General features: G+C 36.5%; 7 protein-coding genes and 1 pseudogene across 9 annotated transcripts; 6 read left to right on the top strand and 2 right to left on the bottom strand.

Annotated features, from left to right (window-relative positions):
- The first annotated feature begins 866 nt into the window (after positions 1-866).
- On the top strand, positions 867-1714 carry LOC104770445 (uncharacterized). Its single transcript, XM_010494873.3, has one exon. It carries the CDS (start codon positions 1046-1048, stop codon positions 1502-1504), a length of 459 nt encoding a protein of 152 aa, XP_010493175.1. The 5' UTR covers positions 867-1045; the 3' UTR covers positions 1505-1714.
- Positions 1715-4574: 2860 nt separating this feature from the next.
- On the bottom strand, positions 4575-10293 carry LOC147918681 (uncharacterized). The gene is made up of 13 exons (XM_087506475.1): positions 9236-10293; positions 8776-9151; positions 8454-8692; positions 8182-8338; positions 7957-8034; positions 7613-7687; positions 7413-7532; positions 7163-7327; positions 6528-7050; positions 6224-6380; positions 5620-5729; positions 5412-5524; positions 4575-5294 (listed from the first exon to the last, which is right to left on the bottom strand). The coding sequence occupies exons 2-13, from the start codon at positions 9109-9111 to the stop codon at positions 4635-4637; spliced, it is 2733 nt and encodes a 910-aa protein (XP_087362601.1). The 5' UTR covers positions 9112-9151; positions 9236-10293; the 3' UTR covers positions 4575-4634.
- Positions 9446-10071, top strand: LOC104770443 (copper transporter 5 pseudogene; annotated as a pseudogene). The gene has a single exon (XR_015593937.1). The product of XR_015593937.1 is annotated as a copper transporter 5 pseudogene (transcript).
- LOC147918680 (protein LURP-one-related 16-like) lies at positions 10029-11266 on the bottom strand. 2 transcript variants are annotated; one of them, XM_087506476.1, is made up of 3 exons: positions 10842-11266; positions 10494-10760; positions 10029-10305 (listed from the first exon to the last, which is right to left on the bottom strand). In XM_087506476.1, the coding sequence occupies exons 1-3, from the start codon at positions 11079-11081 to the stop codon at positions 10156-10158; spliced, it is 657 nt and encodes a 218-aa protein (XP_087362602.1). In that variant the 5' UTR covers positions 11082-11266; the 3' UTR covers positions 10029-10155. The 2 variants fall into 2 exon arrangements, with proteins under 2 accessions (XP_087362602.1, XP_087362603.1); XM_087506477.1 differs by having other exon boundaries at positions 10494-10664.
- A 753-nt stretch (positions 11267-12019) lies between these two features.
- LOC147918679 (guanine nucleotide-binding protein subunit gamma 3-like) lies at positions 12020-15035 on the top strand. Its single transcript, XM_087506474.1, has 5 exons — positions 12020-12533; positions 13893-13945; positions 14038-14082; positions 14180-14224; positions 14399-15035. The coding sequence occupies exons 1-5, from the start codon at positions 12336-12338 to the stop codon at positions 14805-14807; spliced, it is 750 nt and encodes a 249-aa protein (XP_087362600.1). The 5' UTR covers positions 12020-12335; the 3' UTR covers positions 14808-15035.
- Positions 15036-19638: 4603 nt separating this feature from the next.
- On the top strand, positions 19639-20622 carry LOC104770439 (germin-like protein subfamily 3 member 3). Its single transcript, XM_010494865.3, has one exon. It carries the CDS (start codon positions 19766-19768, stop codon positions 20399-20401), a length of 636 nt encoding a protein of 211 aa, XP_010493167.1. The 5' UTR covers positions 19639-19765; the 3' UTR covers positions 20402-20622.
- Positions 20623-21925: 1303 nt separating this feature from the next.
- On the top strand, positions 21926-23807 carry LOC104770438 (polyubiquitin 4). The gene is made up of 2 exons (XM_010494864.2): positions 21926-22085; positions 22443-23807. The coding sequence occupies exon 2, from the start codon at positions 22443-22445 to the stop codon at positions 23589-23591; it is 1149 nt and encodes a 382-aa protein (XP_010493166.1). The 5' UTR covers positions 21926-22085; the 3' UTR covers positions 23592-23807.
- A 663-nt stretch (positions 23808-24470) lies between these two features.
- Positions 24471-26386, top strand: LOC147918678 (uncharacterized). The gene is made up of 3 exons (XM_087506473.1): positions 24471-25307; positions 25394-26171; positions 26252-26386. Exons 1-3 carry the CDS (start codon positions 24471-24473, stop codon positions 26281-26283), a joined length of 1647 nt encoding a protein of 548 aa, XP_087362599.1. The 3' UTR covers positions 26284-26386.
- Positions 26387-26448: the final 62 nt, after the last annotated feature.

Raw genomic sequence — 26448 nt, 5'->3', positions numbered from 1 at the left:
TCGAAGGCTACCTCTTCGCCTGACAATAAAAGTCCTACTCTCTAACTAGTTTATAAAATCATCATGCACCTGTTGCCACAACAAGTTGCACTATTTGCTCATTCTTATTATTTTCCCCATCTCAAATATAACGACTTTTCTTTAATATTCTTATATTCTTACTGTCTCTGTCTTTCAGCCATAAGACATGTAAAGACTAATTGGTCCAATTCCCTCCGTTAATTTTCTTTTGTAATTTACTTCATAGCTAACCCTACGCACACACTAAAAAAAAAGAGATTGAATCTAGATTCTAGACTATAAGTTATGGCCAATATATGGAGTTTTCTTCTACATTCGAGCGATCCGGGCGCATCTCTAACCTAGTACCGAGATCGGTAAAAAAATTAATTAGTTTTTTGCTATTGCAAACCTCAATGTGGAATAATCACATTAGAAGACTGATCGGTCTCTAGCCTGGACCGACAAAACTCAAAATGTTTATATGAATACAAAAAAAAAAAAAAAAAAAATTAGTGTAATCTTCTGATTAAGAATATATATAGACTTAATTAATCTCACAAAGTTAACAGATTTGAATCTGTATTCGAAATATATTGTTCGATATACAAGATTACTATAATTGAAGAGGGTGAAAAAAATGAATATCTTGAACGGCAAGATTTGCATAATTATTTTAATGGATTCATCAACTTACTCAAAAACAAAATTCAATAATTATCCATCCACACCCACATGCATAATTTCAAGATACAAACAAAAAGTTTCTCGCCACATTATCTCACTCACATGAAGCCAAATCCTCCTCCACCCTCAACATTATTTAACATACACACATTATTAATATTTTTTTTTTCCTCAAAACAAAAACTAAAATAAAATAACAGACATGACCATGTATGTATAATCTATATATACATCCAATAAAGACCACCTGTGTATCTCTCTGTATATGAGATTTTATAACCATAATAAAGCTAGCCAGAGAGAACTCGTCGTAACATAGAAGTTTTTTTTTTTACTAAAGTCTTTCCACAAGCAAACCATGTCATCATCAGCATCAGCCACCGATACTAACACTAAGCTGTCGTCATCTTCGTTGCCGGCGGTGGAGTCTGTCACGTGCGACACGTGCGGTTTCGCTGAGGAGTGTACACCTGCTTATATCCACCGTGTCAAAGAACGTCACAAGGGACACTGGCTTTGTGGGCTTTGCGCTGAGGCGGTCAAAGACGAGGTGGTTCGATCTTCCACTCGTATCTCCGTCGAGGAAGCTCTCCGTCGTCACACGACGTTTTGCCACCGTTTCCGTTCTTGGAGCCCTGACGAGGAGGAAGATCCGATCTCGGTCATTGGTAGGATCTTGCGTCGGAGCCTCGACGGTTCTCCACAGAGAACAACCACGAGGACGAGCTCGAGCAGTGCTTTGCCTGGGATCGACGGTGTTGCGTCACGACGGTCGCTTCTCCGATCTGGGAGTTGTTTCCCGTCTCTCTCTACGTGATTGATTAGTTTTGTATTATTTTTTTGTACTATTTTGTTTTAAGATTATTTGTATTTAATTACATTTTAGGAGAGGAAAGGGTTGGAATCCGAGGATTACAAATTTCCTATGACGTCAACCTTTCTTCATAAGTGAGTTAATAAAAATGTTGTAAAATATGAGCAAAGCTCATCAGTTTCGAAAAAATAAAAATTGATCAGTATTATGTTAGTTTAGATTGTTAAAGTAATTGTTTGTATTATATTATATTCATGATAGAGTTTTGTTTACGAATGTTGTAGTTAGTGGTGATGACTGAGGAGACAATGCTAGTTTAAGATCATAATCTTACCGAGGTTAAAAAGAAAAACAAGAAGCTGTCCTTTTGCTTAATCATAGTAAATATTTTTCTTCTGATTGCATATCTTAACTGTCGAAGCTATAGGCGTAAATATGATATATCCCATTTGATCCGATTGAGTTTGACTAGTTGATCTGACATTTTTTTTTTAAAGGTAATAAAGTTGATCCGAGTCATCTGACTTGGTAATGTCATTTGATTTAAAAACTGATGCAACATATATAGCACCCAAAAAAAGCAAAGGAGGGAAGAAAAACGAAGTAGCGTGGTTCAATGATATACACTGGAAACTGAGGCGACTTATGTAATGGTTGTGAACCCTGAAAGAGAAGTTCACTACATTTTTTGTTGTTTAGATGCATCATTAATCATTGCTTGCCACTTATATTTTGCCTAACCGAGAAAATACATATGATCTTAAAACCAAAAAAATAAGTTTGATACATAATCAATACACATGGAGTGCAAATACACACGCACACAATTCAGAAAAAAAAAAAAAAACAAAAAAAAAAACACAAACACAAACAATCAAACAAAATGAGTAAATGACAGTGGTTTTTTCAATTTAATGATTTTATCCTTGCATTGTTATGTTAAAAACTCTAATTAATAGTGCATAATTATTTATACAATTTATATTTTTCGTATAACATTTGAATTTATTTACTTTATAGTAAAACATGGATACCCTAATATATTGTAGAGCTCTAAAACCATATAACTTAATTATTAGTATTTTTTTAGATGAGCTTTACGCTAAAACAAATTGTGAATTAAACAAATACTATTGAGGAATCTGCTAATACAGTAATACGTATAATACCTAGTTTAATATTCAACGATTGTGTAGTGATTTGTACTTCTGTTATAGATGTGTCACTATATGCATTTGAGCTTGGAAAGATGCGCGTTGGTGATAAGAAAAAGTAAAGAAATATAAACCACAAGATCATTCAGTAGACAGTTGATCAATACATCACAAACCATTTTTAATATATCACTACCATATGGATATGGTATTGCAGTATTGTATGGCATCCGGTTCACCGGTTAGCCCAAAGATTTAGCCTAATATCTAGTCTGTTAGATCCAGTTAGAAAAGTATATATGAATGTGTAAACATATATGTATGAATGCATGGCACATGCGGAAATTTCCAGCTTTGGTATGATAAGGAGACACAAATGTTCATTTGTTATGTTTTCACATCACTTCCCTATTTGTGTGGCGTAATGGGTCCTTCCTTCCTTGTCATATGCACTCTTAACTTGGCTTTTTGTCCTCTATTTGTTTCTTAATTGTTTTTTTTTTTAATATAAAGACAATCCATGCTTTTTTGTTTGGGAAAAATGTCAAAAAAAACCCCGATGTTATTTTTATTTGGACGTTTAATTCCCGATGGTTTTCGGTTGGAACAAAAATACCTGGTATATAAAATTAGTGTCAAATAAAACCTTATTTTTAAAAAATTGGTTGAATCGAACAGACGACTTAACAGACGTTAACTTAGGTAACGGAATCGCTAAACCGGATTAGGTTTCAATCACACGTTTTTAAACAGATATATACAATATGTTTACGTAATTTGATGAATATGTTAAAGTAGTCTAATGGTAAAGGGTTTGTATTAGTCTCCACCGAACCTGGGTTCGAACTGTATCCCCAAACTTTTTTTTTTTTTTTTTTTGAAAACTCGAAATTTTTTTTCCCCATCTCGGATCTGAAAACGGCAACGAAATTCACAGGTTAATACGACAGCTGCCAAATCGATCGATCAGAAACATCCTTCTTAGATTGATGATAGTGATGGATGCTGCTACGGTCTGAAGCTTCATACAGAGGCTTTCCTAACAAATTCAAATAATTCCACAGTAGATCTGGATAGGGATTGTTAATTTGTGGCTGAGACTTCGACGGAGCAGCAGACTCGGTTACCGGTGGTTGTGAATTCAACAGAGCGGCTGACATCTTCCTTGTTTCCGGCAGGTGAGGCGGCTGACTTCTTCCTTGTTTCCAGCAGGTGAGCAACGACATCGGCGATGAGAAAGAAAAAAAAAAAAAAAAAATGTTGGTGGTGGGGTTTGAAACCAGCACTCGGGTGTGGTAAAACTTACCTTGTACCACTAGACTACTTTAATATATTCGTCAAGATAAGTAAACATACTGTATATATGTGTTTCAAAACGTGTGATATCCGGTTTAGCGATTCCGTTACCCAAGTTAACGTCTGTTAAGTCGTCTGTTCGATTCAACCAATTTTTAAAAAATAAGGTTTTATTTGACACTAATTTTATATACCAGATATTTTTATTCCAACCAAAAACCATTGGGTATTAAATATCCAAATAAAAATAACATGGGGTTTTTTTTGGTATTTTTCTCTTTTTTGTTTATTCTCTTAATCTTTTTTTTTCTGGTCACTTTTTGTTGCTTGGGTTCAAAATATCCCGAGCCCCTTTCACGAATATCTTTTGAGTATACCCACCAAGATTTGTACCTACCGTGTGTGTTCCATAAAGTATGATTACCCTTCATTTTTAATAAAGTAAGTAACGATCAAATTGTAGGATTTGACGACGAACTTATCTTGTAGTAACTCAAATGCTAGTAGTGAAAGAACAAATCCGTTTTGCAGGGTCTCGAAATTTGCTGGATTTGAGGTATAATTATCGGATTCATCTGTGAGTTTCAAATATTTGGTGATCTTCAGGGACTTTTAACTCTTGCTTTTGAAGTAAACAACAATAAATTTATTAGAAAATGCGTTAGCCAAGTGAGTGGGAAGTGTTATTTGGTGCAAGGAAGAGAAGCAAGAAAGGCGAGAGTAAAAGGTGAAGTGGATTTTCCAAACAATGAGCAAAATGGAGGAAGTCTTTCTAGAACCCGGTGGACTTGTGGAGTGAGACGGTTGAAGTCAGTTCTGAGCTTCAAGAGAGGTCTTTGCTTCTTCTTCTCATCAGATACTTCTTCCTTCTTTTTGTAAAGTTTGAGAACAAAGCTTGTTGGCGCCTTTTTCCCACCTGCGAATTGAATTTGATGCCATCCATGTTCATTGCTGCTTTTCTCGCCTCGTGCTATCATTAACTCTTCATCCTCACTCACTTGCATTGTAAAGTCTTCTATTTCCTCCATGTCAATGCGAAGTGTCCAGCGCGATGAGCCTCCTGTGTCCATTGAAACCGCTGTAACTCTTCCCTCGTCCCTCTCCTTGTCGTTTATGACACTAAGGACTGGAATATTGTGCTTGTCCCATCCAACCTCGGCGTCCTTCTTGGTCACACAACTGTATTTAGCTTCAAAACTGACAAAATCAATCTTATTGTCTCTGCCACATTTGAACCCTTCTTTGATCTGCTCTGCTTCCATGTTTAGGTTTCCAGGAGTGTTTGAGAATAGCGATATGAAAGCCACTTGATCTTGCCCGCTTGTATCCACAACATGTACAACCTACATGTGTACAACCATTTATCAAAAGGCTGAGTCGCATAGTGTTTGAATAACTTTCAAGTAGCAACACAAAATAATTAAAGAACTGCCACTGAAACAATAATCAAAGGGATTTACATTTACTGCTCTGGAAGTATCCTCAGTAAATGCAGGAAAGACACCAGAAGCTACAAGGGACAGAGAGAGGGCAGTGATAATGCATAATGCAGTGACAAGCAACGTTTTTGCACCTGAAGACCATAAGTTTGTCAAGAATTATGATTCTTAATCAACCAAAATTTCGTAATTATTGTGTGACAAGTTCCAAAACAAAGTAGAACATTACCAGAGAGATGAATATAGGACAGCAGGTACACCATAGTCAGACTTACGAAAGTAGCAATTACAACAGCGATCAATGCATTGCCTAGCCATTCTGGAGTTCCGCCTGGGGTACTACACACCAAAATACCCGAAACAACAGCTACATTATAAGGTCTGTTGAAGCTAAAGAAGAAAGAGATTTACAGAACCATAAATTCTCATTGCAGCAACCGCATTCTGAATTTAACTTTAGTTGCCATGTTTACTAAGACTGGGCAGCTGCAAACTAAAAACTAATTAGGATTTCTTTCAATGGTATTCCAACATACTGGGAACATCTTATTTCACTATCTAAGTTTAGGCAAGTGAATTTTAGCCTGTTTATGATAGGAACAGAAAGCAGAACTCTCTTTATTTCTCAAAGGAGGAAGAACCAATTTAGGTGAATCGATGACCAAGGGAAACCAAAAAATGTTATGATTTGTTTTGAAGTTCCTAGTATCTCCCAAATTCTTTGGCTCTCAAAAAACTCCTAATCTGTTTACCTTCCGACCTATTTATACAGTATAATTAACTGTTCATCCATATGTATCAAGAATCTCACGTTGTAGTGCCTATCAATTTACCTTTCAAATCGAATGAGCATCCCGATCATTGTGCCCGTCAACTGGATAAAACTGCCAGATGAAACCAAAATTGGTACCGCTAGGCTGATAAAGAGAGTTGCAAGTTTAAGGGGCTTTGGCAATCGGATTGGAGATAAAGTCGCCTCGAGCAATCCATCTGGACAACCATTAGGTTTGATTATGTTAAACTTAGGACAGCCCTAAAGGGAAACACTTTTCAATGTCTCTTAATGAATGTGGTTAGCCTGAAATGATGATAACATCCCTCATTATAGAAAAACAAAACTAGCAAAGATTGGCTTACATGCAAATGCAGGTGGAACTAGCCAAACCAGAGCGAGGTAAGTTGATCCAAGTTTATAATAGGTTCCGATGGCCAGAAGAACAAGCCACTGAATAAAACCAGCTTTAAACAGCCATCTTTCAGCCTCCAGCCTGGCCAGATTATCTCGTAGTCTTGGCGAGACTTGCAATTTGTTCGAATTTCGGTTTGATGATTTCTTCCGAAGGAAAATAAAGGCCACATGCTGACCACTTATTGACCCCAAAACCGCAGGCGACACAAACAATCCAACTACCATCCATGGGTTTGAAGCATACGGCACAGGTGATGAAGAAATCCAGGGCAATATGAATGCAACAGCTACTGAGAAAGCTACTGAGAATATCCATGAGAGGATAATACTCAAACACGACAAAATCAGCGACACAACAGCCGGATAACCACCCATGAACACAGACAGAACCCATATAAGAAGCGATTGCATGATCACTGAAACATATAGCATTGTCGCAAAACTTTGCCGGTATACAATCATATACTTCCCCTAAAAGTTGACATAAGAATAAAGGAAAGACATTAGGAGATAGTAAAGGAAAAGCTATGTAAGTACATATCTTAATAGATAATAACAACAGAATAGTTGGTTCTGAGATTACCAAAACGTCAAAATAGACGGCTGAGTCCGGGTTGGCTTTCTCCTCATCTTGAAGAGTTTTATCCTTTGGTAGATCAGAAGATGAAGCAACGCGAAGGAGGAAAGCAAGCATATTTTCCCCAAGATGCTGGAGCGATCCTGGTTTTATTAGTTCTATCTTATCATTCTGCAACAAGAGTTGTAACATATTACACATCTAAACGGGGATCAAAACAAGAAGAACAACATGTAACAAAAAAAAAAGGAAATACCTTAGTGTGGTATACAGCAGTATTATCTGCAAAAGCAAAGTCCAATCCAGAGAGACCAGCAACCTCCTTGTATACTTGGAAATCAGTCGCAGATTTTATGACTCCAGAAGTGAACAGATCCTGTCATAGTAAAGCAGTGACATATAGATGCATATATACACCAGTAAAGGGGGAAAGAAACATCAGTTGAAAGTACATACCTGTCCAATTATCTGACCAGATGGATATTTCGCAGCTAAAGCAAAGTTTTCAATAGCCCACGGACTCGGGCCAGCCTACACAGGAAGATATTTCCAACAATCAAAAGGTCGGTATTCGCACTTGGAGATAAGGAGACGCAATTTGAAAACCAGAAACCCAATCCTCTTTCAGGTACAAGGTGCAAACAATAGCAAGTAATTCCAACACAACAACTTAACTTCCAGAAAACGGAATCAGGACCGTTGCCAAAATTACCAAAACCCTTCACATGAAGTCACATCTTTTTTTCAAATTGTACTTCTTAAGAATGGTCAGGAACGAGAGGTAGTGCATAAGATTATACCTGAAAAACACTGGACTTTCCACCCGCACCCATGGCTTCTAAATCAATAGCTAAACGTATTGTGGAACTCCATGGATGCTGCATCAGTAAATTACAATGTGAGCCAGAAACCAAAAGTTCAGGAATTAAGAGATGTAATCGGATTAACTCGACCAAGTCAAAGTAAGACAGAGAGACGAAATACATAAAAATTCAAAGCCATTAAGGTCAGTGTATCATACTTACCTGAGTTATAAAGCTATGAGCACCACTAAGACCTTCTTCCTCTCCAGTATTGAACAAAAAGATAATAGAATTCTTGAATCCATGAGCCGATTGGGAAACAGATCGAGCTAGTTCCAGCATTACAGCTACACATGAACTACAATCTCCAGCCCCACCACTTCATACATTCATTCACAAACAAATTAAAAACACACACACACACTTACTCCAATATGGTAATGCAATAGGAACAGGAATCCAAAATCAATTGATAAAGAGATGAAACAACATACGTGGTAAAGACAGTATCAATGTGAGAAGAGACCAGTATCGCATTGTCCCCTGCGTCTGATTCATATTTTGGCAAGATTCTTAGTACAATGTGACTTATATCTGAATACACAAGTGACTTGCCCTTAAAAGAACCACCAACCAGACGATTTACACCAAATTTAGATTCAAAGAAATCAACATTCACATCAACCTCCCAATGAGCAGTTTCTTTAATTTTCTCAACTTCTCCCAATACATACTGCAAAGACAAACAAATAACAAACTCTGAATACACCCAAATCAAGAAAACACAAAACACCCCTAAAAAAAAAAAAGACAAACCTCAAGGGCATGGACAAGAGCATCAGAAGAAACAGGATGAGGACCAAACTGAGTCAAAGCCTTAACATGTTTCATTGCTTCAATTTCAGAGAAACCCCTTTTACCAGCTTGTTTTGCTGTTAAAGGTTTAGGCAAATTCCCATACTGATAACTGTAAACAGCCCAAGAGAAGTATGTGACCAAAATCAACACTGAAAACCAAACTTTCCCGGATCTTTGAACATCAGCCTGCACTTCCTTATCGAGAGCATCGTTATCATAAACAACATCGGGCTCTTGACGACTAGAAGAAGATGTCTCTGACAAATCTGACGCCTTTGGATTACGCTTCCTCATCGTATCGAGGATTTGGTACTCCCAGAACTACAGCTTCCACCTGAAAAATCGAAACTTTTCAATCTCCTGGGAGTTATTAAAATACCCCTTCTATCACGATTATTTACGAAAATGCCACTCTGACCTTTGACTTTTAAACGGCGGTTGTTGTTGGACACTAGTGTTTTATTGTTGTAAAGCCCACTGGGCTATAATATGAGCCCACACAGAAACGTATCTTCGAAACAAAGTCACCAAATCCAAATATCAGAGTTCATCTTCATCTTCTCTCACAGACTCACCGATCAAAATCAAAAGCTGCTAAAATCAGATCAAAATCAAAAAGCTCGCGAAGATGATGCACATGACCTTCTACTGGGGAATCAAAGCCACGATTCTCTTCAATTTCTGGAAAACAGACTCATGGCTAAGTTACATCCTCACTCTGATCGCTTGCTTCGTCTTCTCCGCCTTTTACCAATACCTCGAGAATCGCCGCGTCCAATTCAAATCCCTTTCCTCCTCCTCATCCCGTCGTCCTCCGCCGGCTCGCTCTTCCTCCGGCGTATCCGCTCCTCTCATCCCCAAATCCGGTACCAGATCCGCCGCTAAAGCAGCTTCGATTCTTCTTTTCGGCGTCAACGCTGCGATCGGTTACTTGCTTATGCTTGCTGCTATGTCTTTCAACGGTGGCGTTTTCATCGCGATTGTCGCCGGATTAACCGTCGGATACGCTGTTTTCAGATCTGATGACGGCGGTTCTGACGCCGTCACCGATGATCCATGTCCCTGTGCTTGATTGATGAGAAAAATCTAAAAATCGGAAAAAACTATAAAAAGAGGCGTTTCATGTTTGTAATTCTGGTTACAGTTTGTTGTGTTGTTTCTGTATAATAATTAGTTTTTTCTTGTAACTCGATCTTAATTGCGAAATTTGATTGTTTAAATCTTATGATTAGGCAATGTTATTATCCAAGCAAACACTTTTGTTATGTGGTTTTAACAAATTAAGTATGTTGTGACGACATAAATATATAGAGAGAATAATAATAAACAGATACAATATTAACAAATGGTGGATTCGCCATGGATATAGTCGAGTACGGCGATGAGACCGATGATGAAAGCTTGATCAACGTTTGGTTTGACTATTACATGATACAGATCCGTCGTCTTGTTCCCCACCATTTCCTCCATCTCTTTATCTGTTCTTACCTGTTTCAATTTTTTTTTATTATCATTACTACTGTCTCTTTTCATTCAATTATTATTACCATTATGTCGACGACTTTTGTTATCCCAATTTTGTCAGAAACTTTGAAATTTGGAGATTGCCACCACATAAAGCAATCAGGTTAGATTCAAGTTTAGTAGTAAGTAAGAGAATACAGTAATGTTTTTACCTTAGCTATGGCTCTGCCATCTGAATTCATGATGTTACAATCTCTCTCTGTGAAAGAGCCTTTGATCTCCACATAGCTCTTGTGGGTTGATAATATCTTCGGTTTACCGTGAACCAAGATTATGATTGAAGAACTGTTGTTGTTAGGAACCAGACATGAATCTTTTGGATCCTTCAATGTGAAAACCAACCTCTCTGTGCCTTCTTTATCATATCCAAAACCTTCCCATTTCTTGTGTACCATGTTCAGTGCCTGCACTATTCCTCCCTGATATCAAAATCGTATTTGACATTACAAACTCGTTTCACTGAAATCAAAACTGTAAAGTAATAAAGTTAGAAGAATTACCATTTTGCGGATGAGAAGCAAATTAACACCGTCACCATTTGTCAAGAGAAGCTTGCCTTTTGTTCCAAGAACTCCACACCCATCAACTCTAAACACTACTTGTTGTTTGTTATTGCTCACTACGAATCCTCCTCCGTTCACCATAGACGGTCGGCGTCGCACCACCAGCACCGCCTCTGATTCCGATGAGTATCTCCGACTCACCACTGGATCCACTGTATGGCTGCTTCTCGCACCCATCACATCTACTACTACACACACGTGCGTTCTAGTTATATACTATATACTTGACCTCTTGATCCTTATATATAGATATACACTTCAACACTTGTGTAGTGATAAAGATGCTAATTATATAGTGTCCATTGTAGTGATATACTTGATAAAGAAGATGCTTAGTGTCCAAATTTGTGACAAAAGACTTCAAAAGCTTAACTACAAAGATGCTATAGTATCTATATTTGTGACAAAAGTCTTCAAAAGCTTAAGACATTGTTTTTCTTTGGTTATAGAAAAGCTTAAGACTTAAATAATCGGCAACGTGATAAATCAGTTAGTGGTGTGACTGTGAGTGGGCATTTCTAAAGCTAAAATGAGAAAGATACGAACATTAATTATTAGAATAAGTCTCGCAATGCCACAAACTCACAGAGGCTTTAAAGAACTCTTTTTCTTTCTCTTCCCATTTTTTTTAAATGGCTGAATTTTGTGAGATAATCAAAACTTTTATTTGATCTTTTGTTCGTCTAATCATATTTGGATTATAATTAAGAGAACCAACCATTTAATTAGTTGAGAAATAGAGTACTATAGTGAAAGGACCATGTGGTGATCACTACAAAACGAAATATGTCATTTATCATCTTCAACTTCTCTTTATTTTTGTATATATGTACAATCCGAAATATTAAAGCCCCTTCTCATACTCGGTTGTAATGTTCACCAAAATAATGGTCGTTCACTCTATAAACGATATTGTCATAAATGTCTGAAACTAACATAATTTGAATAACACAAAGTTGAAGATTTCTTTAATAAAGACCTAGGAGATGAACTATTAGAAACAAGAAGTCTTTTGTTATATATGGTCGTCGTTGATAAAATGTGGTTATAAAACGAGTAAAATAATAAAAGTTGTATAAAAAAGAAAGAAGGAAGAGAGACACGGAGCCTTAAAAGGGGCAGAGGAAGGTAAGTAATAATCCTTGTCAGATGCTATTATTACTGCCTCTGCCACCCACCCCTTCCCCTCTTTCCCTCTCTACTACTTCTTCTTCTTCTACTACTATACTATACCCTTTTTACTAATCTCTCTCTCTCTCTCTCCTTTGCATTGTTTTTCTCACTCACTCAACTCACTCGCTCGCTCGCCGCTTCTTCTTCTTCTTCTTCTTCTTTCTTCTTCTTGACACTTTTTTTGTTCACTTTTCTCCTAAGTTACAAGACTGCATGTTTCTCTTTTAAGACTCTCAAACAAACCACTTCTCTCTCAAAATGTCTGCTCCTTCTGGCGGTGGTGGAGGAGGAGGAGGAGCTGGCCACGGTGGTGGTGAAGTGAGTTCGTCTGCTCTTGCTCCGTCGTCACTACCGCCGCCTCGTCCTAAGTCTCCGCCGGAGTATCCAGATTTGTACGGGAAACGCAGAGAGGCGGCGAGAGTTCAGATGCTCGAGAGAGAGATTGGTTTTCTCGAGGCAAGTTCTTTAAATTAGAAAAAAAAAAGTACTTAAAAATTATTATTATTATATTTTTTTATTTTTTAAAAACAGTCCTTTTCATATACTATTAGTTTTTTAATCTGTCATTTTGATTACTCTGAGGAAGTGTCCGAATATTTTGAATTTCATTACTCATTTTGTTTTTTTCATTAGTCTCTTTTTATACTAATTGATAGTTTGATACTATTTTTGATTAGAATATGAATTATTCTTTAGTAAAACTTTTCTTGTGTAAGTAATCTAAGTACACAATTTGATTTTTATTTATTTTGTTGTTGTGAGAAAAGAGGGTATCGATTTTGTTAAATAAAAACTTGGTTCCTACTATATCCAGGTTGGTTTGGACTCTGGACCATTGTGTTATGTTTGACAGCAATTATAGAAAGTATAAACCAACACATTTAATTTTTCTTTATTCTCTTAGATGCTCTCAAAAAGAGTAATTTAATTTCTGTCATCAGACACATTTATATCTAATTAATTTCAAACTCGTACTATATGATACTAGTATATGCATGTTTTTAAATTGAAAATTAATTTGAATCATTTAAAACTTTTGTTAGTTGAGGGAGTCTCAACGGATCTATTGATTACAAAACTAAACTAATTAAGTTCCTATGCTTTTTCAGCTAACTTCTATTCTAAACCTCATTAAATTTTCTTAAATCAAGATTTGTTTTGTTATCAAATATTGTAAAAAGTAAATGTAAATGTTAAAAGTAAAAAATAAAATAAAATGTGATCATCTTGTGGTGTCAAGTGATTGATGAGACGCCCATTTACTCTGTTGCTGTTTGCATCACTGAGAGGCGTAATGTGTTCGTGCATGTGTACTATGAAAGTGAGTGCTTAGTCAAAGAGAGTATTTAAAGGAAAATGATAAAGAAAAAGAAGAAAAGAAAATAAAGAGAGAAGGCATTAGAAGAGAGCAAAGTAGGGAAAGCTGAGTATAGATCTTTAAAAATATATAATGAATTTGGTTAGCTTCGATTTTGTTTTGTTTTGCTTTTCCATATCAATCAATTTTTGTGAAAGTTTTTGTCTTTATTTGCTATCTGCGTTTGAAAGGACCCAATTCTTGTTCACCTTTTTCTTCACGTTGCTTTCCCCATGACCCTTACGCTTTACTTTCTATAATGGCATATTTTTGGGAAATTAAATAAGTTTTTGTTACACTCTATATGTTTTAGTTTCTCTTGTGTGTTTGTCCCACTAGTGTCTTCTTGTGAAATTAGCTTTTCTCATATTTCACTACCAAATAGTAACAATTTGGGTTAGTTAATTAATGAATGAAGTTAATTTCTTAATTAATATTTCGAATGACCTCATAAGCAGGGGGAAATCAAATTCGTTGAAGGAGTACAACCAGCTTCTAGATGCTGCAAAGAGTGAGATGACCTCTCTGTTTTTCCAAACAGTGTGTATCAGTTTTTATTCGGTTTGGTTTATTTGATAAATAAAAATGTTTTTATTGTGGCAGGGTCTCTGATTTTGTAGTTGCAAATTCTGACCCAATGATCCCTGCGTAAGCGTGTTATATATCTAGTTCACTTAGTGACTTCACTTTTCTCTTTGCCTGCTCTTACAATTCCGTTGTGTTGTTTTTTTTCTCATACGGACAGACAACGAAAAAGTCGAAGATCGTGCCGGTTCTGGAAGTGGCTCTGGTAAGAATTTTACATGGCCTTTAATTTTAGAAATAATGTATTTTCAACATCTTATATAAAATCTGCATTAGGCCTCAAATAGTAAGAAATGTTTTTAAGGCAATGCTGGATCTTAGATGGCTAGAATGACAAATGTGTAAAGTTGTCTAAACAATGTGATCTAACTCGATGCAGTGGCCCGTGTTTGAGCCTGGTGAGTTTCTGTTGTTGCTGCCAATCCAAGTGTTCGTGCCATCTGAAGAAGCCCAAGTGCTGCAGCTGTACATCTTGCAGCTGCATTGGGTCCAAATGCTGCGACGGATCGTGCTGCTCAAGCATTTGTTGTTGCCCAAGACCGAGCTGTTCATGCTTCCGAGGTTGCTGTTGTTCTTGTCCGGACTTGTCGTGCTGCATTCCCAAATGTTTCCGCAGTTGCAGTTGCGCTCGACCGTCGTGTCTGAGTAAAAAGAAGAGTTCATGCTGCAGCTGCAACTGCAAGATCAGATGGTCATCTTGTTTTAGATGTCCCAAGGTACGACTTTGTTCTTGTTGTTTTTGCAATTGTAAAAATCTATGTTCTAATCCCTGTTGTTTAGCTTTCTAAACATTATTATTATTATTATTATAGCTATTTTCTCTTCTTCTTTTTTCTTTTCTTTTTGTTGGCATCATTATAGTTATTTTCTCTATAAGTCATATTTTTTGGTTCATTTCTTCTTTATCTCTTAAAGGAAGAAACTCTTTCTTGATTTTTGTAATAAACTTGTGAATAATTTTGTCTTTTTGTAAGTGATGATTACTAAGCGAGCCTCCCATGGGATATGTTTTTTTTGAGTTGGGGTTTATCCATGAGATTCTATATCACAAGTTATGTGAACGTATCAAACTATCAACAAAATCAATATCAAAAAGCAATGACATCGTGGGTTATGTTTATTAGATACGGATCATGTATAGCTACATGATAAAACAAATTAAAACACATCTTGTTTTGGGTGCACATACAACTTTTTTCCTAGCTAGTTTGAAGTTGAACAATAGCTACCCTGAGGAAGTAAAATTTTGCAGCTATGAAATGTACAATAATAATCGACTGTAAAATACATATACAACTCGTTATCCTGTCAAGTAATTATAAACCTTTTGCAGTGAAAAAAATAAAAATTTAAATACATAGAAATGATTGAAGAAACGACTAGTACCACTATACATTATTTTCTTAGACGTAACTCATTAAAGAGTTATATAACTTTATTCTTCTTGTTAGTATTATATAGAACAATATTAATTTTACATGTTTCATTGTTTCAACCTTTAACCTCGTACTAGGTTAGCAACCTGCACATAGTGCGGATAAATCGATTCAAATAAAATTATTATAAGTAAAATTATTATTTGAGATCTAAGATTTGTTTGTATAAAACAAAATATGTAACTAATTTATTATTATTATTCATTATTTTGTGTAAAAATACATTTCACCCATAAAATATTTGAATGTAGAAAAAAATTTTAACGTGGTGAAAAAAATTTGTATGGACTTTATTTTAATAAAATATGAATAATTATCAATTAAAAAAATAATTTGTTGTTTTTTAAAGAATAGTAATATACATTCAAATTAAATGGCTATAAATAGTTTTAATTTATGTAATGAATTTTGATTTAAATCTATAGTGGTGTAAATATTATTAGTATAATTAATGAGACTAATTTGTTAAAATGTGTTTCGAGTTCTCTGGCGACGATACATGAGTATTTTTTAAAAAAATGCTTCTTTATTAATAAAATAATTACTAAAAGAAAAGTTAAATATAAAATTGGTAGGAGTATTTTAACATGTTCCTCACTTCCTATTGTTGTCAGCGCGCCTACTGTTGAATTTAAATTTTTGTACTTTTTGTTTCCTACGAAACTAATGCATTTTTAACTAGTCTTTCTTGTTTTTTCAAGGCAAGAGCCAAGAGGGCAAAAGCCAAAGAGTGAATTGAAAATATGATACTTGCCTTAGTTAATCCTGGATACGTACGTACACTGATGGCTGGTTCAAAAACTATAGAATCCGTTAATTACAGAATTCGATTTCGTCACGGTTAGAGCTTTATACCAGTCTGAAATAAATCATAACTGAATGATAACCAGATTATATAGCCAAATTTTTTCACGAGATACGTAGGACACAACTAGATACAAAATTGACTAAACATCTATAACAGAGATCCGACATAACATTCACTGCTTATGTCCGATGGGTTCTTATTTTTTCTTTTTCTTTTTAACAAAAGATCTCAGAGATATTCGTATTAATTGCTAAACTATATTCTTTTTTTGATAAAAGAAGTCAGAGAGAATAATTCAGCAGAGAGGAGGAGAGTAAAAAAAATAAAATAAAAATAGATTTTCATGGTGAAAAAAGGAAGAAGATAAATTCGGAATAGGGTTCGTGTAATAATTGATCAAGGGTTTCTGGGTTCTTGTACGGTACGGATCCAACTGAGGGATCAGATAGAGTCAGAATGTGAAGGTCTTTTCTCTCATCTCATCTTTCCTGAGAGAGTTTTTATTGTATTTGCTAGAGGTCCCATTAAAGAGAGGCTGAGGTGTTGTCTGTGTCAAGAGACTATAAATAAAATAAAAAAGAGGGATCGAAAACGAAATTAGATGAAGTTTTGGGTACAAAATAAATGTCAGAGAAGGATTGGTGTGGACCTTGTCTGCAAAAAAAAAGTGATGGAAATCCAAATTATTAAATGCAACTTGTCAATCTAGCATATGGCTCGATGCATTATGTAAAATTGTATATAGTATATACTCATCTCTCTTCTGACACTCTTCGCTTGTTGTCTTCACTATTTATATACCTTTCATGCTATTCCAAATAACTAGTTAAAAATTAAAAAAAGAACTGTCTAGAACGATATATCTTTATAGATAAAATTAATCTTATATTTTCATTAATTATAAATCTACATTATAATGATGTGCTAATTGAAACTCTAATAGATCTTGAAACATTTTTCTTATGCAATTTTTCTTTGGGATAGTATTTGTAAACCTTACCTTTCACTCCACTTGTAGGTTAGTGTTGTTTTACGTATGCATGTTTTTTCTTTATGGGCTTCTTAGTTTAGGGAAGGTTTATTTATGTCTACATTTATAAAGGTCCAGTTTTTGTATTACCAAATTCACGGAGCCCATATGCATGAACCAAGTCTTCGGCTTCACTTAACTAACACACAGACATGCAACGATAATATTAGACCACTATAAATTTCAAGAACAAGAAGCCCATGCATCAAACGAAGTTTTGGCCATATTCATTAGACTATTCGTTAATATTCGATTGAGCTTAACTAATCACTTTTACGTTAACTTCTTTTATCCTCTTATTGTTGCTTTCGTGTTCCTGGAAAAGCTACGATGTCAAGCGCAGGATTAAAAGATAGTTCCTCTTTCGCATGCGTTTTACGGACGTAAAATGTAAAAAAGATATGAAACTAAATATTTATCCTCCAAAAATTGGACTTTTGAATCCAAGACCCGATCGAAGACATAACTTATATGTAGTTATACTGCCTATACTTTATATGGTTTATCTTTGGGAGATAGCAAATGCCCTAAGCTATAGGGAACGATGACGAGCCACACGAATTTGTTAGTTGCTGTGATGATAAGATAAGTAACTGTGCAGAGGATTCCAAATTAGAGAAGGAAGAGACATGTTTGCTCTTCAGTGCCGGTCCGGTGAAATCCGGTAAAAAAATTAAGGTTTTTTTTTAAAAAAAATAATAAAAGCTGAAATATGTTTTGCTAACTATATTGGGGCTTTCACAAATTTTTATTTATTAACTCATTTGATTTTGAGATTTTTTTTGCTAATTATGGACTTTTTTTTGCTAATTTTGAGGATTTTTTCTAATTTTAAAACCTACTGTATTTTATTAGTTATGGAATATTTTCAAATTATATGGCTTTTTAACTAATTCTTGGACTTTTTTGGAGCCTATTATTGGACATTTTTAAAAATTATGAGACCTTTTTATTAGTTTTGGGAGGTTTGAAGCCTTATTAGTTTTTTTTTTTTATAAAAAATTCTTGCAAAATGGGCTTCGAAATTTTGAGGCCCAATACGAATGTTTCATTCGAATGGGTGAAGGGCCGGGCCTGTTGCTCTTTTACCCAAAAATGGACCACACCTATCTCTCTTCTTCTCCATTCCTTTCTTTACAAAATATCTCATCAATAAAGCGGCCCCATTTTAGATATTTGATTACCTTAAAAGACTTCTCTGAGAGCTTCTAAAACAGTTTATACCCTTCAACTTCGACTTTTTCACAACGTTGTATATTTAGTTGTCAGGAATGGATACCTCAAATTAATTTTTATTTTATTTTCTTAATGCTAATCTATTATACAATTTAGTTTTCTACTCCATTTTTATTGGATAATCTATTCAAAAACGAATAGAAGAGTAGCTAGGTTAAATATCTAATCAGTTCATACTAGGAAGTCTTAGTGGGACGAAGAGATTAATTTCGGTTCACACTTCCATATAGCTAGACGCTAGTGACAATTAATGAAATGAGAAACGTCTCTTTGTATTTGTATACTATATTATCATGTTTTTCTATAATACAGTATGAAATTATACAGTATGAAATTGTACGTAGGTCTAAGCCACATATTGTCATAGAAAATGTTTTGATATATATTTTCACGTGAGTACGTGCAAGGAAAACACAAGGACTTCAGGATTTTTAACCAAGAAAAAGTATATTATCAAGAGCAAATGGTAATTTCTTATGAAGGCTTAGTCTAATTATCTGGAGATCAATGCAAATTTTATATCAAACGTAAACTCTAATTTTTTTTTTAACGTCATCTTTATTGCTTTCATGATCAGCTAAGAGTTGACAAAGTCATTGTTGTACAACGACAAGAGAATTAGGACAATAAGAGGAAAAAAGTCCTTTGTAATGATGTTTGATATCCTTCCTTAAATTGCTAAACGATTGGCACATAAATTCCCTTCTCTCATGATAAACGTAAATTTGATATCTTGATAAAGTACTTACTCTGAAATTTCTTAGAACCCTAAATTATAGTATTAAATGTAACTATATATATATATATATATATACACACACACAATAAACTTCTTTGTAAGAAACAGTTTTGAAGTTAAAAAGTCCTGTACGAAATTACCATTTGCATACTTGGTATTTTACACTAGCTAGTGCTATAGTAGAATAACACTTTTAATATTTTTAAACAGTTTTATCTTACTGAAAACGAAACATTTATCGCTATCCCAGAGCTGACAAAAATCTCTGACATGGAACCCCATCATAGGCCATGTGGGGTTTTTCTCACGTACGTACACCCAAGGTTCACATGCATGCAATGCTAAGAAGAAAAAAAAGATCCCTCTTGCTTGCTTCAAGACCATCCTCTCGTTAACCATATCAATATCTTATAAAGTGTCTATATAAACCAGATGGCCTCTCTTTCTGCCTCATAACTTCAAGAAGAGCTCTCTTATCTAAAACATTTCAAGAAAAAATGAAGATGATAATCCATGTTTTCTTCATCATCTCCCTCTTTTCATCCATCGCTTTTGCCTCTGTTCAAGACTTTTGTGTAGCTGATCCAAAGGGTCCTCAAAGCCCATCAGGGTACTCTTGCAAGAACCCTGACCAGGTCAACGAAAATGACTTCGTATTTTCAGGCCTCGGCAAAGCTGGAAACACTTCGAACATCATTAAAGCCGCAGTTACTCCAGCTTTTGCGCCAGCTTTCGCAGGTATCAATGGTCTTGGTATCTCTATGGCTCGTCTTGACTTAGCCGGTGGTGGTGTCATCCCTCTTCACACTCATCCTGGTGCTTCTGAGGTCCTTGTGGTCATACAAGGCACTATTTGCGCTGGATTTATCTCCTCTGCTAACAAAGTTTACTTGAAGACACTAAACAGAGGCGATACAATGGTGTTTCCTCAAGGGCTTCTTCATTTTCAGCTTAACTCTGGTAAAGGCCCTGCCTTGGCCTTTGTCGCCTTCGGAAGCCCCTCCCCGGGGCTCCAGATTACATCGTTTGCTCTGTTTGCAAACGATTTGCCTTCGGAACTCGTTGAAGCCACAACGTTCCTCAGCGACGAAGAAGTCAAGAAGCTTAAGGGTGTTCTTGGAGGAACTAATTAAGCTTCACTTAGTTTTCATTTTTCTCTAATGTTCTTTCTAAATGTGTTTTATGCGTGTTTTGTTATTCGAGTTCCTCCTTAAGCATATTCAAATGGTTGTGTTTTCTTTATGTGGTTGTTATTGTTCCTCAATGTTTCATTTCTCATGTTTCTTCGGCTTGAATTGTAACAACTAATAAGCATATTACATATATTGCAAATGTCTACGAGGCTTCTCAACTATATATTGCGGTTTATTGAAATTTTATTATAATCTAAACAGTTTAATCGTACTATATACGGTGTTGCCATTTGGATTCAACAGGATTAAAATACATATATGCTCCGAGTTATGAAGGATGAACAAAGTCACTCGGGCAAATTAACGGAACCGGAAAGAACTAAAATATTCAAATAAATATAAATTTCAAAACTAGAATCAAATTGGAACCAAACCAAAATATTTTAGATATCCGAAAAATAAATGAAATATAGTATGGGGTGTATTGAAACCATGATTTTGGAAGATTGTATTAGATTTAGGAAATTTGGAATTTTAATAGATTTTAGGGAAGTTGATATGATTTATGGTAAAATTCTTTTCAATCCCATCTAAAACCATAAAACAGCTGTGCTTAAACTTTGATCATTGGGAGTGCCATCATGTTAATGGATCAGCGAATAAGGTTGCCGTGGCTATAGCAAAGAGTGTGATGCGCGAGGGTAGATTCCAATCCTATCTGTCGTTGGGTGGACCGGCCTGGTTGCACGATCAAGTAAGAAGAGACACTGAAGGGGGCAATTGATTGCTGTTGTCTTCGGTTTTGGTTCCGCTTGGAGGGTCAATTGACCTCATTATCAAGCGTTTTATATGTTTTTTTGGTTCTGTTCTTTGTACTTTGGTTCCAAACTTTCAAATTTATTCTATCAGACGACAAACAAAAAAAAAAAAAAAAAAAAAAAACCATAAGATTTGAATTTCTGTATTTTTAACTAAAAAAATTCTCTCCAATTTTACAGAATCCCTAAAACTTATTAAAATATAAATCCACAAACTGTTTTGAATAACAGTAAATTAAATTTTACACAAATCATTTAAAATGTCAAGTTGAATTCACCCTATATATTATGCATAGATATTAGCTATTTTAAAACCGAATATCCGAAGATACCAAAAAATACAAAAAAAAAATATTATCAAGAAAAAATCCCAAAAAGTCTTAAATATCCGAAGACATGCGAATGAATGAACTCCATAACTAAAAGAACAAAATCCAAACGATAAACAAACCGATTTTTTCCGGTTTAAATGTGAATCCTACAATAAAAAAGTTGAACCGAAACCGAACCAAATCTAATAGTAATATCTGTGAGTGATTAGGAGTTTAGGACTAGTCAAAGTTTTTTTTGGACAAAGTCAGAGTTATGAATTAATAATCACTCTCGAAGCTACGAGACAACTCCGGAGTAATAAACCAAACTCCCAACAATTAACAATTTTATTAATTAAAAAAAAATAAGAGTCGGTTTGGGCCCAATAATAAAAGTCGGTTTTGATTTTGGGCCTATAGGTCACCACACACACATATAAGAAAACGCGTTGTTCTTGCGATCCTCTGATTCTTCTTCATCTCTTCCAAACCAAACCAAACCTTTACCTAAAAGATCGCTCATCAAATCTCTTCCGAACGATTCTCTCTTTCAAGGTACATCGTCTTCTTCGACTGGTTCTTTAGTATTGGTTTTGAGTCTGATCTTTTCGATTAGATTTGCGTCTTGTAGAATTTTGTGATCTTTCTTTGCCTGGAGAATAGTAATATTGTTCGGATCTGTTCAGTTTCTTGCTTGATTGTGCAATTATCATAGGGAAATTAGGGTTTTCGACCACGATCTGTTCAATTTTAGGGTTTTTGTTTTTCTTTTTTGATCGATCCTCTCTTCTTTTGTTACGTTATCGATTTAAAGTTGTAGATCCGTTCTCTGGTTTTGTTTTGATTTATTCTAATTTTAGGTTTACGATTTGTTTATTGACTAACACTTGCTTGCTTCTCTTTCCTTGCCAGATGCAAATTTTCGTGAAAACACTCACTGGTAAGACCATCACTCTTGAGGTCGAGAGCTCTGACACCATCGACAATGTCAAGGCTAAGATCCAGGACAAGGAAGGTATTCCTCCGGATCAGCAAAGATTGATCTTTGCCGGTAAACAGCTTGAAGATGGCCGCACCTTGGCTGATTACAACATTCAGAAAGAATCAACACTCCACTTGGTTCTCCGTTTAAGAGGTGGTATGCAGATCTTTGTCAAGACGTTGACAGGCAAAACAATCACTCTAGAGGTTGAGAGCTCAGATACTATTGACAACGTCAAAGCCAAGATTCAAGACAAAGAGGGAATCCCACCGGACCAGCAGAGGCTTATATTCGCTGGTAAGCAGCTTGAGGACGGAAGGACTCTTGCTGACTACAATATCCAAAAAGAGTCGACCCTCCATTTGGTGCTTCGTCTGAGAGGTGGTATGCAAATCTTTGTTAAGACTCTCACCGGTAAAACCATCACTTTGGAGGTTGAGAGCTCAGATACTATTGACAATGTCAAAGCTAAGATCCAAGATAAAGAGGGAATCCCACCGGACCAACAGAGGCTTATCTTTGCCGGTAAGCAGCTAGAGGATGGTCGCACCTTGGCTGATTACAATATCCAGAAAGAGTCGACTCTCCATTTGGTGCTTCGTCTGAGAGGTGGTATGCAGATTTTTGTGAAGACCCTAACTGGCAAGACTATCACTTTGGAGGTTGAGAGCTCAGACACTATTGATAACGTCAAGGCAAAGATTCAAGACAAGGAAGGGATCCCACCAGATCAGCAGAGACTCATATTTGCTGGGAAACAGCTTGAAGACGGACGCACCCTTGCTGACTACAACATTCAAAAGGAGTCTACCCTCCATCTTGTGCTTCGTCTCCGTGGTGGTATGCAAATTTTTGTGAAGACCCTTACCGGCAAGACCATTACTTTGGAAGTGGAGAGCTCAGACACTATTGATAACGTTAAAGCTAAGATTCAGGACAAGGAAGGGATCCCACCAGACCAACAGAGACTCATCTTCGCTGGAAAACAGCTTGAGGATGGTCGGACTCTTGCAGATTACAACATCCAGAAGGAGTCAACTCTTCACTTGGTTCTTCGTCTTCGTGGCGGAAGCTTCTGAGCTTTTCTGATGTGATCAAAAGTGTGGTTGTTCGAGTCTTATGCACTTGGGAGGTGATCTTCTTCACCTGGTTTATGTTTCCGTATGCGGGGAAAACTCATATCCCTATAGATGTTGTCAAGTTTCATTTTCTGTTTTCTTATGAACCTTCGTTTGGTCACGTAACAGGGCCTTTGTATTTCAACTTTTATTAATAATACAAGTGCATGTTAAACATTCCACTTCCAAGAATTTATACTCTAGTGTCTAAATATGTTCGAAGCAGAGAATAGAGGGAGACTAGTCATATAGTTTCAATGGATCTTTTGTTTGTTCGTTGGTAATTTGTTCCATTGATCTATTAACTGTACCACAAAGAGGGATTAGTTTGATTCGCAAAACCTAAACTAGACACACGTAATATTAAAACAGATGCAACAACTGAAGTGAATCTACACCATCATCCACCACACCACATAACATTACCTTTGCTTAGCATCAATAACACACAAAGCAGACACATACTACTTGTACTTATAAAATGAAAAATGATACTTGCAAAAACAAATTATTATGGACCGACATGATAAGCCCAAATAATAAAGGCCCACTGGAAAACCGGAACACTAGCCTAGGGCTCGGTTTTATATTTCTTCTCTAATTGGATGGAATTTCTTCGAATCCAAGCTTTGGAATTTAGATATCGAAGTCGTCCGTTCTCCGCTCCTTTGCAACGTCACGGCGGTTCTTGCTGCGAGGTTTTTCCTTCTCGGCTGAGGTACGACGGGGTTTCTTATCTCTCTTCTAACTATATCTCGCCTTTTTCCTATCAATCTGTTTTCTCTCACAGTAGCCGCGTTAATCTAACCTATGTTTTTTTTAGAAAACAAAACAAAAAAGATGGATGTAGCAATCACTGAGCCACCTCCCCAAATCAAAATTCTTGTTGAGAATATTGCACAGATGGTTTCCAAACTGGGCGTGGAGGTGGAGAAGAAGGTCTTGCTCGCTGGGAAGGGGGATCCAAGATACGACTTCTTGAGAAGTCCAAACCACACTTTTCACGCATATTACCAGCTCAAGCTTACTGAATACCGTGCTCGTTTTCCGAATCAAGAAGATGGATCAGCTCAGAATGTCCAACCTGATCATGCTCCAGCTACTGATGAGTCTGTTCGTGTTGTTATCGTTCCTCCATTATCGGCCCTGCGTAACCCTCTAGCACCTCACAGATTTTCATTGAAACCCCCCGAAGGCATCACGCTCTTGGAACTTGCTACTATTAAGCTCACAGCTCAGTTTGTGGCTCGGTATGGCATGTTTTTTTTGGCAGAGTTGGTGAAGAGAGTGACTACGAACCCTCAGTTTGAGTTTATGAAGGAAACTGATGGCAGGCGTGATTATTTCACACACCTCGTTGTTGCGTATACTAGAGTATTAAATCGTTCCCAAATGCAGAGCGAGAGGGGTGCTGCTTATATGCAAACCCTTCTTGATGGTTTTTTCGATCGTCTAAAGTTCGAAACGGTGGCTGGGATTGTTCATGTGCCTGCTTTTGTGGGTTGTGTTGACTATTTTGCTTACATGGAGAATAGAGATTCTTCTTCTCACGTGCCACCACTTCAACACCTTTCAACGTTGTCGCTAATCCCACCGCCACAAACCCATCCTGATATGCCTCCACCGGGACCTAGTGGTCAGCTTCCACCCCCTTCTATGGACGAGTCGAATCATCCGGTAACGTTTTCCCCCCACTCTTATTTTAATGTTTCCTATGGTTTGTAATGTTTTCTTATATATATATACCCTTTTTCTCGTTGTAGAGAGAGTTGTCCACTTCAACACAGAGTCGTTTCCAGCCGGGGCAAAACATTTCAAACCAAGCTCCGGCGGTTGTAACAATCTACAAGCCACGTCCAGATGTCAAAATTCTCATTGAGAAAACGGCACTTTTAGTTTCCCAGGAGGGGTTGGAGTTTGAGAGGCTAGTCAGGGACTGTAATGTGGGTGATACGAGATTCGGCTTCTTGAGGAGCTCACACCCTTGTCACGCAATTTACCAGCAGAAGCTTACTGAATACCGTGAGTGTGTAGGAGGTCATCCACTACCCGATCATAGGCCTCCTCCATCCAAGGTTAGGATTAATCCTCCAGGACCTTGCTGTATTGAGAAGATTACACCTCCTGAAGGGACGACGCTCAAGGAACTTGGTGTCATGAAGCTCACAGCGCAGTTTGTGGCGCGGTATGGGTTGTATTTTTCGTCCAAATTGATGAAGGACCCTCGATTTGAGTTTATGTGGAAAAGTGATGATCCTAGGAGCTTTTGTTTAACTCAGCTTGTTTTTGTGTATGCCGGCCGAGTATTTATGCATTGCCAAGAGATGAGCAAGAAGGGTGCTTTAATGGAGACTGTCCTTGACGGTTTTCTCGAGCTTCTTCAATTGGAAAAGCGAGATCCATACTCTTGGAATGCTTTGGTGTTTGGTCTTGACTATTTCTCTCTCATGGAGTGTGATGATGAGTCTGATGAGGAACCTGATGAGGAACCAGAGCCAAGGAGACAAAAGTTTGACATGTCGGACCTGATTCTTGCCGCCGGTAAATTATTTTTGCTGTCTTTTTTTTTTTTCTTCTAATTTATTTCTGACTTGAGCTGTATCTAAATTATACATTTTTAGGTGAGGAGATCGATCCCTATTCGAGAAAATAAAGAGAAGTTATTAAGTGGAAAAGAACGCTTGGCACTTACAAGAAGAGCAGCTGGTGGTGACTTCACTTGCACAGAGCAGGAATTGCTTTTCAAACTGCCAAACCTTTTTTTTTTTTTTTAGTAATTAATCTTAACATATCTGTTGTTTTATGTGATTCTCATCTT

Source organism: Camelina sativa, chromosome 20 (genome assembly GCF_030686135.1).
Source record: "Camelina sativa cultivar CO46 ecotype springtype chromosome 20, ASM3068613v1".
Taxonomy (NCBI): Eukaryota; Viridiplantae; Streptophyta; class Magnoliopsida; order Brassicales; family Brassicaceae; genus Camelina; species Camelina sativa.
Note: the sequence above shows the minus strand (reverse complement) of the source record. Positions and strands in the feature narration are given on the sequence as shown.